This window comes from Liolophura sinensis, chromosome 2 (genome assembly GCF_032854445.1).
Source record: "Liolophura sinensis isolate JHLJ2023 chromosome 2, CUHK_Ljap_v2, whole genome shotgun sequence".
NCBI classification, from domain to species: Eukaryota; Metazoa; Mollusca; class Polyplacophora; order Chitonida; family Chitonidae; genus Liolophura; species Liolophura sinensis.
Window position 1 is genome coordinate 14,902,798 of NC_088296.1, and position 13,944 is coordinate 14,916,741.

General features: G+C 40.8%; 1 protein-coding gene across 1 annotated transcript in view; it reads left to right on the plus strand.

The window, feature by feature from the left end:
* The window catches only part of LOC135462863 (sarcoplasmic calcium-binding proteins I, III, and IV-like), a 54,828-nt gene that overhangs the window by 24,816 nt on the left and 16,068 nt on the right, over positions 1-13,944 (plus strand). The window contains exons 2-3 of the mRNA XM_064740152.1: positions 12,047-12,146; positions 13,315-13,367. Coding sequence (XP_064596222.1) covers positions 12,080-12,146; positions 13,315-13,367 — 120 coding nt within the window. The 5' untranslated portion in view covers positions 12,047-12,079. The remainder of the gene's footprint in view (positions 1-12,046; positions 12,147-13,314; positions 13,368-13,944) is intronic.

Below are 13,944 nucleotides of genomic sequence, written 5' to 3' on the forward strand. Positions count from 1 at the left end.
AATCAAATAAATAAATATTTATTTATATTTTTAAATTTATTTATTTGGTTGGTGTTTTACGCCGTACTAAAAATTTATCTGTATATTTAAATATATTTATTTATTTAATATTTCACTTATACGACGGCGGCAAGCATTATGGTGGGAGAAAACCGGGCAGAGCCTGGGGAAAACCCACGACCTTCCCACATACAGCCGGAGAGGAAGCCAGCATGAGCTGGACTTGAACTCACAGCGAACGCATTGGTGAGAGACTCCTGGGTCATTACGCTGCCCTAGCGCGCTAACCAACTGAGAGCACATGAGTACAATGGTTGAGGTACAGCTGTGTTTCGAGTGAATTTCAGTATGTATGTATTAAATATCCAAATTGTAGTCTGTCACATACTCTTCACATCAAATCCCACGGCGCATTGTTTTCACTTTTACTCAGATATAGGTATATAGTCGGCTGGTGTTTCACGCCGTGGTCAAGAATATTTCACTTGTACGGCGGCGGAGAGCATCATGGTGGGAGGAAAGCGGGCAGAGCCCAGGGGGGTTAAACGACCATTCCCAGATTGCTGACAGGCATTTCCATATACCACAAAGACATTTCTCTGCTTTTGGAACTGCCCGTTTACCCATACTATCCTTCAGACATTGAGCTAATCTCAGTAGATTATAAATGTGCATTTGGAACATTTCAGGCAATACAATGCCCGCGCCGGAGAACTGTAGGCACAACTAATGCTTATACTGTGCCTACTAAACACTGTTATTCAACCACGACTACTTATTCCACCAACAAAACCTACGTATTTCGACAAGTTTTCAACAAGTTGCATTTCCAAACGTTGTCTTGCAAACCCAGACAAAATTTGGCTACACAAGGAGTACAGTTTGTTTATCTATGGGCTAGTGTGCATACAGAGTCTTCCACATTGCTCGCTCTTTGTATTGGCCGAAGGCCTTTGATACATTATGGCTAATCTTGTCTGAGAACGGATCAACGCGGTATGCGACGTTCAACAATAAGCTACTCCCAACTGTATCGAGTGATAGGTATGCCTTTAGAACGTTAGGCGTGTACAACCTACTCACATGGGGGATAAAGCAGAGGCAATGCAATGAGAGAAAAAAGTCTGGAAGACGAGATCGATATTTTGATTAATTGATGAAATGACCGACTGGTTGATGAGGACACTATTTAGCTTTAGTTCAGATCACCTGAACGGCCCTATACATGGTCATATTTTTTTTCAATGTCCCGACATTGCTGGTCCGACACATTTGTGCTTGGCAGGAATTTGTTTGAACAACAGCACCGTGGTCAGGTGACATGGAGGCTTGGAGACATCTGTACTTGTCGAACTTTGGCGCTGGACTCACTATCATCAAATATGACACCCGGCATTAGCTTCACTGCTTTGTGAATTTTAAATTTTTTCAAGGATAGGGTGTGATTGCTTTTGCAAATATCACCTCCTGTCATATTGTTGAAAGCAATCCGGATGACGAATACCCACAGATGGAGTTTGTCCGCCTCAACAAAAACATGTCGACGTATCTTTAACAAGGACGCTATGTTTCCATATCTGTATCACATTTTGACTTAAGACCAATAAATGCTTGAAATATGTACCTTGTCACGAGGGAGTCCCTGTCATCTTGTACCATAATCCAAAATCATGTGTACAATACTGCATTGGTCAATAGTTTAACGTGTTACGACAAGACTGAATGCACCACTTTTGTGTTCTCACTAGACACGTACTGTCAGCTGGTGTCTGGGTGTCGCCATCAGTGGTTTGCGTACATTATTTGATGTTTCCTTTGATGATGTCTGCGAAATGTCTCTTAATCAATCGTATATTATTACTGCACAAATCTTACCACAAAGAGATGAAAAGGCGGTGAGACGAAAACGATGGTTCCTGGGATCACTCTCTGTGTATTTGTTTAGTTATTATGCCTGTACAAACCATTCCTAGCGTCAATCATGTACCGTTAATGTTGACGGTTATGCAAACCTGGTCCCAATTAATCGCGTGTCCGTTTCGCTTAGGACCTTCCAAACTGAGCCAATTATATGTATTTACCTCAAAGAGGCCTTCGGATCAAAGGAATCTTTGTGGAATGTTTCTCATGCACGCTCGGATCACTCGATCTATAAACAAGGGAATATGAAGTTTTTGCTTTAGAGAGAAATTTAGACAAAGTAGACTGTAGGAGTTTCTTGCGTGAAAAGATGGTACACAAACGCCCGATGTGGCTGCGTAAACTTCTTTTGTTGAAGTTGGTAAATTGTAATCCATTAAAAGGTAGATATTTGATTGATTTGCACAATTCATTGCAGCCCTTGACTATTTATGGAGTACTGCAAATTGGGGGAGCAAAATGTCAAAATTTGGGATGTCAAAAAAAAAATTACCAAAGTTCTTTCTCCATGGCAGAAAACAGAGATGCTGTTATGTCATCGAGTTCACCAACTGCTTTAAAGCTTAAAAGCCTCGAGGATATACAATCAACACTTGCAGTTGCCATGGAAACGTGCTACATACCTGGCCCCACAATTGGACATCTGCAGGTCAAGTTTAACTCATTCTGAGTATTTGTGAAAGCTTGTTACCGGCATATATGATTGCATTTGATGGGCGGAACGTCGAGTGGATAACTTCACTGAAAAAGAAAATTAGTCATACACCTCCTCAAGATTCGAGTGACTGACGTGTAAACTTCAATCTGTGTGAGATGTATTTGCCTGGCTGTACTGTACGATTCTGATCTTCTCTTCACCTTTTTATGCCCAGGGGGTACCATCTCTAGACCTATTGGATTAACCATATTTTCTCTTCAACAATGTTCGTTAGCCTCGGGCTCGCTCAAGTCAGTCCAATTCAGTCAGCTCGGAGAATATGTTCATCAGGCGTAGCCAAGGGGTTGACAAAGCGGTTAAGTGCTGTTCAGACAGACTGGTCTCATCATCGCCTACCCCCATCCCTTTCCGTCTACCGTCCTACGCCCTAACCCCCATTTTATCCACCATAAATGACATCATCCGTACCCATGCGACAGAGTTAATTCTAATTTTGCTCGGAATCCACCGTACGAAGACAGGCAGTAATGCTGATGGCACACACATGCACTTGTCCGGATATTTCACAAGTGGTAGGCCAAGGCCGTCACAAAGATGTTCACTTCAATATGTTTGAGAAGCAAAATTTCCAATGATCCGTCTATTTTAATTATGACCCTTGCTTCGTACACCTGGTTGCTTGTCTAATCACAGGATGTATGTACATGGGGCTTAATAGCATAACCACTTGCGTTATGCACTCTAGTTTCCTATTCCCAACTGTTCCTGGTACAATATACATGCATGTATGTTTAAAGAGCCAAATGCAATTTACATAGCGGTTCCCGCTATTATCCCAGGAAAGGATATAACCGTATGTTTCATTCCACAGATAAAAACTTAAGTATGCCATTGCTCTGTCTCCATGCGCCCCACCCCCACCCCCACCCACCCCGTGTCCCTCTCTCCGTCTCTCTGCCCGTGCCATAAGGCGCAATTTTAGTCTTCACATCGGATCCCGTGGGTCGAGTTTTCCTAATGCTGCGTTCTGAGCACTGTTATGTCATTTCCTTCAGACAAATTCTATTAGGTTTCTCTTGTATTCTGCTTAGGGAATTTCCCCGGTTGATATTCTACGCCTGCGGTGCTGGGAATTTGCTTCTGTTCTCCATCACCACTGGCTAATGGTAATTCATTCAATTGCGGTGCTATTCAGCGGATATGTAATTTGGCGCCAGCGATGTTTACCGACTTATACCGATCGTGTCGTATCCGGAGGGAGCCGACAGAGTTCGAAGACGAAAAAAACAAGTCTGCTATGTTCCAGTTTGATTTGATCCATCTGAATGTGTTGGACCGAGCGTCTAGCATCCATGTACATGTGCAATTCTGTCGTGGCCTTCACCCTGATCCAAACCATGCCGCAAGGCTGTTTTTGTCAGTAAATGGAATTATAAAAGACTGTCCTGATGTTTTTCAACCAATGCTTGAACCCGGAGCTTGAAATACCAGGGAGACTGTGCCTCAAACTCACTTCATGCCGCAAAATGGGATAAAGCTTGTTGTAATGTAGTTAGGCAGATTGTCATGGTGAATCTAGGCGTCGAAACAGACATCCGTTTACTAACCGTCAGTAATAATAGACGCTTGCGCTCAGTAATTAGAACCAATTCCAACACAGCACTCAACACAGCACATCAAAGAAGTACATATAGTGTAGCATGGAAGTTAAGATCCCAGCACGGATTAATGCACAGAGAATCAGTGAACGATTTTCAATGATGACACTAAAGATGTCAAAGCGAAAATAAACGAAATCACTAGAGCAAATCGTGTACCATGGTAGTTTATAGTCTGCGGTTAATTCAAATGTGAATCTCTTTCGCACCCTGGTCACAAGTGTTCAAGACTTGGCGATTTTGTCTGACACAGCATAGGTGATGACTGATGGTTGGATAGATTACGCTGTAGGGAGGATGTAGTTGATGACACACAGGATCTGGAGTAATTCGAGAATAGTGACGAGTAATAAATTGAGGTAAACATTTAGAGGAGGGCGTGTAACTTACTGCTAATTAAGCAGTTACAGGAATACTCGGAATGCAACCCTAACCGAGGTAAATTTATAAGAGGTTGAGATATGAGATTTTGAGAAGATAATAGTTAAACATGGAATGGGAATACAAAATATAAACACAGGCGTACAGAAGCGTCAACCACGTGCAACGCCTGCATGCCAAGAGTTGTGACCTCCATTTATGTAGTGTATGATTTGGAAAGGTTACTGTTGGAATCAGCATTGGAAAGAGCTCTCTCCATTCAAGAAAAGCGTCACAGTGTTTATCTGCTGGGGTGTTTGTTTGCTTGTTTATCCCATTGCCTTTTTCCTTAAACAAGGATTTTCGTTCGGTAAAATCATTTATACCCGAACACGTGCTATATGTAGAGTGTCTATAGCAATTAACCTCCTAACTCTTTATAGGTGTCGTCACTTTTTTAATTATCATTACGTGGGCTTGTGGTGGCGAATGCGACGAGGGCATTGCCAAATAATTTCATTCAATGTATTAAATTGTATGACTTTATTTCTTATTTTTACGCAGAGAACTCAAAACGGGTAAACTAAATATGGTTAAATATATATACTAAATATAGATATGTGAATATCTATAATTTGAACTTCCAACCTCACGAAATGTTTACTTATCCCTTAGTCTTTTGAGGCCATACTCTAGATTGTTATCGTTAGGTGGTGATTGGTGAAGTCTGGAAACATCTTTAACCACTTGGCCATTGTATGTGGATCTGGCTTAATCATTCGTTCTTATTTTCTGCTTAAATTGCAACAGCTTTCTTACAGGGGTAGTTTTTCTCATTTTCCCTTTTCAGTTAATCTGAATTTGAACGATTCAAAAACATCGTACATCTCCATCATATTTAGAGCAAAAGCAGAAAAAAGAGCACGTTACAAAAATCAGACCCGAGTCAATGAACTGTGTCATCAGACTATTACGAGTGTGGCGTTGATACTTGAATCAATTAGCGTTACGTTGACAGCCATGGAATAATTTTATTGTATTTACTTATGGGTGCCCATAATTTCATACAGCATTACAGTGTAGTCTGCCATAACCTTAGGTTCCTCGCGTATAAACAAAAGCCTGCGTTGGTTTGGACTGACCTAATGTTTACTCTTGACTCGAGGCAATCTCTTTCCATGAAGCATTTGAAAGTTATTATGCAACTGACGATATACTAACCCCCTGCCATTGTTGCCATACACGGCAATTATAAAGGTTAATTACCATTCTTACTCTGTCGACAAGAACTCTGTGTGTCATCGCCACGGCGATAAAACAATACATAATCAGCGAATCCAGGAAGGAACCTTAAACACGCCAACATCGCGATGTTCACGGGGTCAATCAATTGATTAACAGCATTTGTTACCTTCGAATCGGCATCGTTGGACTGTCCTAAAAGTTTCAAGTGGGACATTTTGCTTTATTCTGATTAAAATATCCACCTTTTAGGGCCTTATATGTGTTTTCTGTCAAGTTTGATTCGTTTCTTACGAGGAAAACTTGAATGATGGCATCAAAAGTACCATTTTAAGGCCTTTACGTGTTTCTGAAAGTCCAATTGTTCATACCAAACTTTAGGTAAAACACAGTAGGGCAAATATTGTTAAGTCTGATGTAAATATGCTGAGGCTGGATTGGGGTTATTGTAGTGCTCCAGTGAGTATCCCCTGGATACAGGTCGGTGTCGAGGATATGCACGTAAACCTATATAACGTCGTGACATGGGTGACAAAAAATAAATAGTTGTGGTCCAAGTAACATGTCTCTTAGTTAGCGTTGTTTTAGAGTATTTTATGCAATTAGAAAAAAGAAAACCAGACAGTCGGATCCACCGGCCGAGCAGGACAAATCATTGCCTATCATTTCCTTACCAGTATTGCCCTCCTTTCCTCCTTGTGAGAGCCTTCAAAGAGAATTTCTCAATGTCACACAAAGTAATATTTCTATTCTTTGCCCCGTTATATGTACTGATAGTGTAAGATGTTAAGCACCATGGACGCTTGCTAATTTTTTTTTAATTAGTTGTAGGAAACATGTGCCCAAAATCCTGATCGGAATGATTCACAGGAATTCGTTTTGGCGCATTTAACTTTGGCTTCATTTTTAACCACTTTTAATACGAGCCTGAAGGATACGTGTGCGTTCATATCTTGTGCATAAACGTAATTCAGGTCAGTTTGCTCGATACATCTTCCTGTTTGAGTAATGTAATTTATAGGTGACGAAATGATCCTATTAACATGTCCAAAGTAAGCGCCAAGCCCAAAGTGGACTTTGCAGAAATTGCTTTGCCTGAACCCCAATCTGCTACATATCCACATGGACGTAACTTGATTTAATGGCTATGTACGAGGCTATGGTTTACAATTCTCATTAACGCGAATCGACTGACACTAATGTTTCGGACAAATTGACCACGCCTGGCTTTGACCTTTTGACCATGTGGAGGCGTGTGATAGCACTGTGACGGTGCTGATGGATTACCTATCCATTACGCAGGTGTAATACAAGATCATTAGACAGGTGTGAGTTGTTCCAACAGTCCTAGTCCCGTACTGTTTAAAAAAGAAACTCCGTTATAGCGGACGCAATTTTGGGCTAAATTTTTGGTGAAAATCCACTTTCTTGCCATCACAATAGCTGGTAAGATTTGCTCTCCCTGTCTCACTTCCGTTTGTTAAGGTGTCAGCCAATTCTCACGTGTACACTTCATGCACAGAGCCAATGTCTGACAACTTGTTCGTGAAAACTCTTGGTCATTTAGAATGGTGGAAGGTGTGTCGGTCAGTTACCAAGACCATTAGCTGGCTTGAATCAATTAGTAGACCATTTGCTCCTTATGGGGGTTGGAAGCATGGCGGTGAAGTTTTGCCTAATGGTCCTCTAGAGGCCGACATGGTAACAACGTCGTCATGGCAACTCCTCAAATAGGGAACAGGTGGGATCCACGTCTAGTCTGCTTGATCACAAGATATTCATTAATGTCGTAGGATCCAGCCAAACAGCAAGCACTGGGGACAGAGATCGGGCGTGGCTCTAGAGATATGTCATTGGGGCTACACATGTATGTATATACATATATGCATATTAAGTGTGTTTGCTTCTATGTATATCCTTGTCCATCTGCATACAGTTCATGCCATTTTTTACAATTAACCATGGGACTGCCCTTAAATGGTATCAGGGCCAAATATGGCTGTTGATGTCAACGGTAAAGTGCTGTCATTTTTATCATCAATAAATCATGATGGTTGTTGTATGTTTTCTAGAGTGTGTCCAGGTTCTACAGTTCATGCGTTGGAATATAACATTGCATTATACCCAATACGTGCATGTATGTCTTTTCTTGGTTCTTGACACTATAGTATGTTACTTATCTGTTTTTTTTTTGTTTTAGCGTCATACTCCATATTTTTAAACTTGGTTTCATAAGTGAAGTGTTACTGGTATGGCCAATGTAGCACACCGGCATCTGCTGGATTACTAAAAAAACTACACGAACATGAAATTGTGGGAAACCAAATGTTCTGGAATAATCTTCAAATGCATAAACAGCCTCGTCACTGACATCGACTTCACATTGTCACCAAAGCCCCAACAAGGGAGCGAAGATTGTACAAATGGACTGCCCAAAGCCTGATTTGAAATCAAACCTCCTTTGTGCCAACCTTTGTCACGCAAACTCGCTGCCAAACATGTGCCTGTATTTTGCTAAAAAAATGCGTCGTTTGTTATGCTTCCTCTCAGTTCACACTCTGCGGTCGCTGTGAGTTGAAGTCCAGCAAATGCTGGCTTCCTCTCCGGCCGTACGTGGAAAGGTCTGCCAGCAACCTTCGGATGGAATTTCGCCCGGGCTCTGCCCGGTTTCCACCCACCATAATGCTGACCGTCGTCGTATAAGTGAAATATGCTTGAGTACGGCGTAAAACACCAATCAAATAAATAAATAGATAAGTTCACACTCAACTGGCTTCCTGCCCTTATGTCACGAGGAAAAAGAACAAAGTGCAGAGATTGAGCTGCTGAGTGAGGAACAGATATATATATATATATATATATAATCGGGAATATCGGACCGTGGCCGAGTGGCTAAAAGTTGCCTGATCTTGAATTACTAAGCATTCGTGAGGGTGTGTGCGCTGTGTAACGTTAGTTGAAGACTGCTACTCATATTCAACGAAAGTGACGGGATAAGCTTAACTTAACTGCACCGCTTCTTTCAAACCACTGCTCTTTATAAGCAGATACACCTGGCGGGCATATTTTTGCATAGATTTTCACTTTTCTGTCCTCGATGTGTGTTAGATTGTGGTGGACTTCATATGAGACCACACCAACAGCTCTACTAGCATTTTTTGGTAGCGAATATGCCGTAACATTGGAGGTGAACAAATGGAATCAAAAACTTTTTTTGCAGTATACGAAGGTACACAAGCTTAGAGGAAGCCACAATACCAGCAAAAACTAGTGGCAATGGTCATGTACCTAACGATCCTCCTTAATGAAAAAAGTCAGGTCAGCTACAGCTGGATTCGAACCCTCGGCTTCATTTGTCAAATTGTCTTGCCGAAAATAAAGTTTCAAAGTTACAACGTAACTGTCACAAACACTTGGACATAGCAGTGTATACACCCATATATTCGGTACGTGTGTATTAGTAGAGCTTAGGGACGGAACGTGCTTTTATAATGTAACAAAACAAGCTTAAGCGGCCAACACCTGACAGGAACTCGGGAGTTATAAAAAAAAGATAACGATCCGACAGATCTGACGAAAATAATAAGTTAGCGTATCTCTACATCGAGATTCAAGCTTCTTCAGTGCCGTTCACGTCGTCAGTCGGAAGAAATGGAAGCAGTTTCGGGACAATCGTCCAATTAGGGGAATCCCCTTTCATCGAGGACGCGGTTAGGGGACTCCGCTGTAGGGATCAAAGGGGATTGTGGTTCATAAATGAATAGCTTTGTGCGTCGTGCGCATCAATATCCGAAGCTGACCAGGCATCTGCCACATAATTGCCTCCTCATCCTGATAATGCAAAAAGAGGCCCCCAATTAGGTCCCGAGTACACCGCCTAATCTCAATCAATCATTCAGTCGTTCACGGCCTATTATACCTGATAAATGCTGCAATCACTGGAGAGTGGGTTTCCATTTGCAACGCTATCGAAATGCGAAGGAGGTGAGCAGGGGTCTTTCAAACCAGTTATAATGTGTATATTAATTATGCTCTTGTTGGCAATAAATTGCAGTCTTTTCAAAATGCAATTGGTGGAGCTGATTGCACAAAGGAGTTTTGGAAATGCGCAGGATACCCGAAGGAATGCCTACAGTAGTGCTAACTTGTAACAAGCTCGTTGTTACCCTGGGCTTTTTTTGTTAGTCAACCGTGCATTGTGCACTTATGTGAGCACGCAAAAAATGTTTGTAATGATGAAGAGTTTGTATTTTTTAAATAATTAAATTCCTATTTTCATTTCGCTTAAAATATTAAGGCACACTACCATTAAAATATGGTCACTGGCGAGCAGCATTCATTGCAAATTGAACAAGTATCGGCGCCAAAAATGTTGACTTTGCCATTTGGGTTCTATGAATTTTAACTTTGTAAGATGTATTCATGACGTGGAGATAGCGTACTCTATATGTTTGAAATTTAGAAAACACGTTCCTAACTGCTTCTCCCCAAATGATTGTTTCCATTATACGTACCGTTACCTACGAAGAACTTGGGACATTGGTAGACTGGGCGGATAAAAGTCTGAATTTGTTATACAGTAGGTATATCAGTTTATAACTTAATGGTTTAACCAATTAAAGCATTGGTCTGCTGAAAAAAATCTTGCAATTAATGAACATGTGAGCATTATAACCTCTTTGTTAGAGTACCGTTGTGCACGAATACAATTGGTTTTTTAACATAGGTACTTCACGTCAGTGCACACGCACATTAGCGCTTGACGTAAATACATAACGTGCTTTAAACATCTGCAGTGTGGCTATTTAATATCGATACCATTGGTGAATCAATGTACTCAGTAAGCTATTAAGTGCTATGAAAGCCAAGAGTCGTAGATACGATAATGACAGCTGTATCATTAGAGAGAAGGGCTGTCCATTTTGAGGTATTTCATAAAAGTATACAAGTAGCTGGGAAAAAAGTTTTGCAACAAAACCCTAGTAGATTTATGAGCGTAATGTGATGTTCTTACAACACTTGATCCTTAAACTGCCCAAGCCCCTGTAAAAAGAATCCTTCAGCTACAGAATCTCTACTGATCTAGTTTACAAATACACCTAATTCTGCTTAACACACGAAGATAGAAAGGGTTTACACATCGTTTTGAATAAAAGTTGCACACTTGAGAAATGGGTAATTGCAGTTTACTCTCCTAGAACAGTTATTGCGTCCTTCTGGCATGGTTGGAAAATTGTGACTTGGCTTAAGGGAATTGATTTATAATAATGTCTTACTTGATATACTTTTAGTTCCCTGGGTGAGTGGGTGAGTGAGTGGGTGAGTGAGTGGGTGAGTGAGTAAATCAGTGCTTAAGGTTTAACGTCGCACTTGAAAAATTTTCTGTCATATGACGACGAATGAGTCCTAAGAGTGCATGCAATGTGCCTCCTTGTTTCAGGACGGATTTCCACCGCTCTTTTATCTAGTGCCGCTAAAGTAAGCCGCCCCACACGAGCCATGATACTAATGCGGGTCAACCAGTCGTTGCATTATTCCATTAATGCTGAACGTCAAGCGAGGAAGCTATAACCCATTTTTTAAGGTCGTACGTGTGACTCGACCCAGAATTGACCCTGGATCTACCGCTCCAAAGCGGATGTTCTGCCAACTGAGCCATCGGGGCAATGTTGTTTTGGAAAATTGAGTTTGTCTTTGCTGATAATGAAAATCCATTATGGATGACGATTGGTGTGCAAAAGTCTGTTACCACGTATATATGTATAAGGGCTAGTTCTTTAAACTATGTGTAGGGTACATTCAGCTGCCTTGTTTGTGTACAAGCAAGTCAATTATGAAAACATTGAACAGTGTTCCTAATCATACAAGTCATACAGGGCTTTTAACAGATCTATATATTTCCTGCCTTTGCATACACGCTACACTGGCTGGTTCCCGACACCCAATATCATATATTTCGGAAGCCTTATAGTAACAACTGATTTCCGAAGGGCTTCCGAGTACTCATGTTCAGCTGTAAAACCTTTGCTTGGATACGTATTTCTTAAGGAAGACCTGACTGATTGTTCATCTGCTACGGCTTCCGCGGCATTGACTTTCGACTAAATCAATGTTTCCTTTGAAATGCTCGACATACACAGTCGCATACGACGTCGTTATTAACGCTGTACCGAAGTTAATTGCCAATTCATTCATGACTCTTTTCCAGGTTTTGACCAAGAGGAAGGAAAAGGCACAAACAATGGCGGAATATCAGCTCTCCGAGTTCCAAAAGAAAAAAATACTGCACGTGTTCAACGTATTCTACGGTAGGTCATTGCGGGCAGCTGTCATTTTTTAAATTTTTGTTTATACGGTGCACAATACATTTTTATCGGTAAAAGCGGTCTGTTTTGAGAGTTGAGGATAGTAGTTCCCGAAATAAACCAACGGATTTCATCAGAATATTTAGACATATTCCCTAATAAATATAGCTCGTGTTTTCGAAGGGGAGACGAAAAAGAATTTAAGTAATTCTAGACCAGTATAATGTAATAAAATCATTCCCCTTAAGCTATCGTGGTGGCGCACAAGTTACTACTATTTTAGAATGATTGACAAGAACAGTTAAAATATAACGGCATACAGAGCAGAACTAGAGCATCCACGACAGTGTGGTGGCTGGAATACGTCCTCTTGTCACTGTACATGTACCTCAGTCAGGGTTTTATTCTAACTTCATTGTGTAAATGCATAAATTGTAGCAATTTGCAAACCCCTTTGCACCATGGCTTAAGCAGAATTAAGTAAAAATGATGCCGTGAGAGACCGGATCCCACCAGCCTATCACCACATTGTGCTCTGATTTTACGTCGTAAGATGCAAGTCTTTCGTTAATTACGTATTGTTGCATACACTAGGATTAAATAATTGATTTATTTTAATAATTTACAACTGTGATCACTGTCATGTTTAAGCTAATTATGATTAAGCAACGGTACTAATGGTCGTACTTACAGCCGATCTACTATTTTAAGTATTTGCATGACCCGTTAAAGTGAACCCATACCTGATGTAAATTGGCAGGGGACGGGATTATGCCAGATATGTGCAAGCTTTTGCCAGCTCTTACACTGCCTTCGTTGCTTTGTTTCTGTTCTGTACGATGTAGTTCTTTTATGTCCTGGGTATATGACCTTTCATTGGCCACACATTCTCTCCTATGAATACCCGTAACAGTTTGTTTCACATAAAATATCGCGCATGAACAAGAAAAAAAATAAATACATAAATGACTGAAATTGCAACAATCTACAGATTTTCCACAGTTCTCAGTCCCTAAGATTCCACGAGTTCCCCTATAAAAGCCAAAAGAAAAAGCCAAGTGCAAAACTGACCCTTTGGTGAAAATATGATCAGTCGAAAAGGTAAACTATTTTGAGCGTATGTTACAGTGTATAATTGGACCTTAATTGGCTGACTCGTTTTCTGTTGCAGACAGTAACTTAGACGGGGTTATTGAATGGGCTGATTTTGAACTAGCCTTACAAGTGAGTATGTCCCCTGTCCCCTATAATTATGTTCACTTTTTGTAGTTTTGATGTGGCCCTTCTCATCTAATAGGAATTCGCAAAAACTCATCCAAAGGTACGTTCCTTTTTGTTATCATAGTTGTGAAAGCGAAACAAGTGTTATTAAACTGGATCTGTCACTTCGTCTCTTCGTTTGTGAGCTTTACATTCTTCTGATGACCGCTTCAAACAATGTCCCATGTCTGTTAGCAGCAAAGACAATACACAGTGTACAGTTTTAGTTATCTAAAAAGAGAAGAGAAATGGAACCAGAATTAAAAGACCACGGTCATCGTCTTCCGGCGTGTTTGTTAAGTCAAAAGATAAACTTTTAATCTGGCAGTTGTTCCATGTACGAGGTCTTGAGGTGTCACACGTGCCCCAACCTCATATAGCTAAGAGGTTAAACAGGGTATGCATCCAGTCAGCGGTAACAGTTCCGTTCCCGGTTTATAGAAATAACTGGCGCCTAATTGGTTAGACTTGTTAACATAGTGGCGCTATCAATGTTCTCAACATGCATACATTTGCTTTTTTCAAGTACGGACATAGGGCG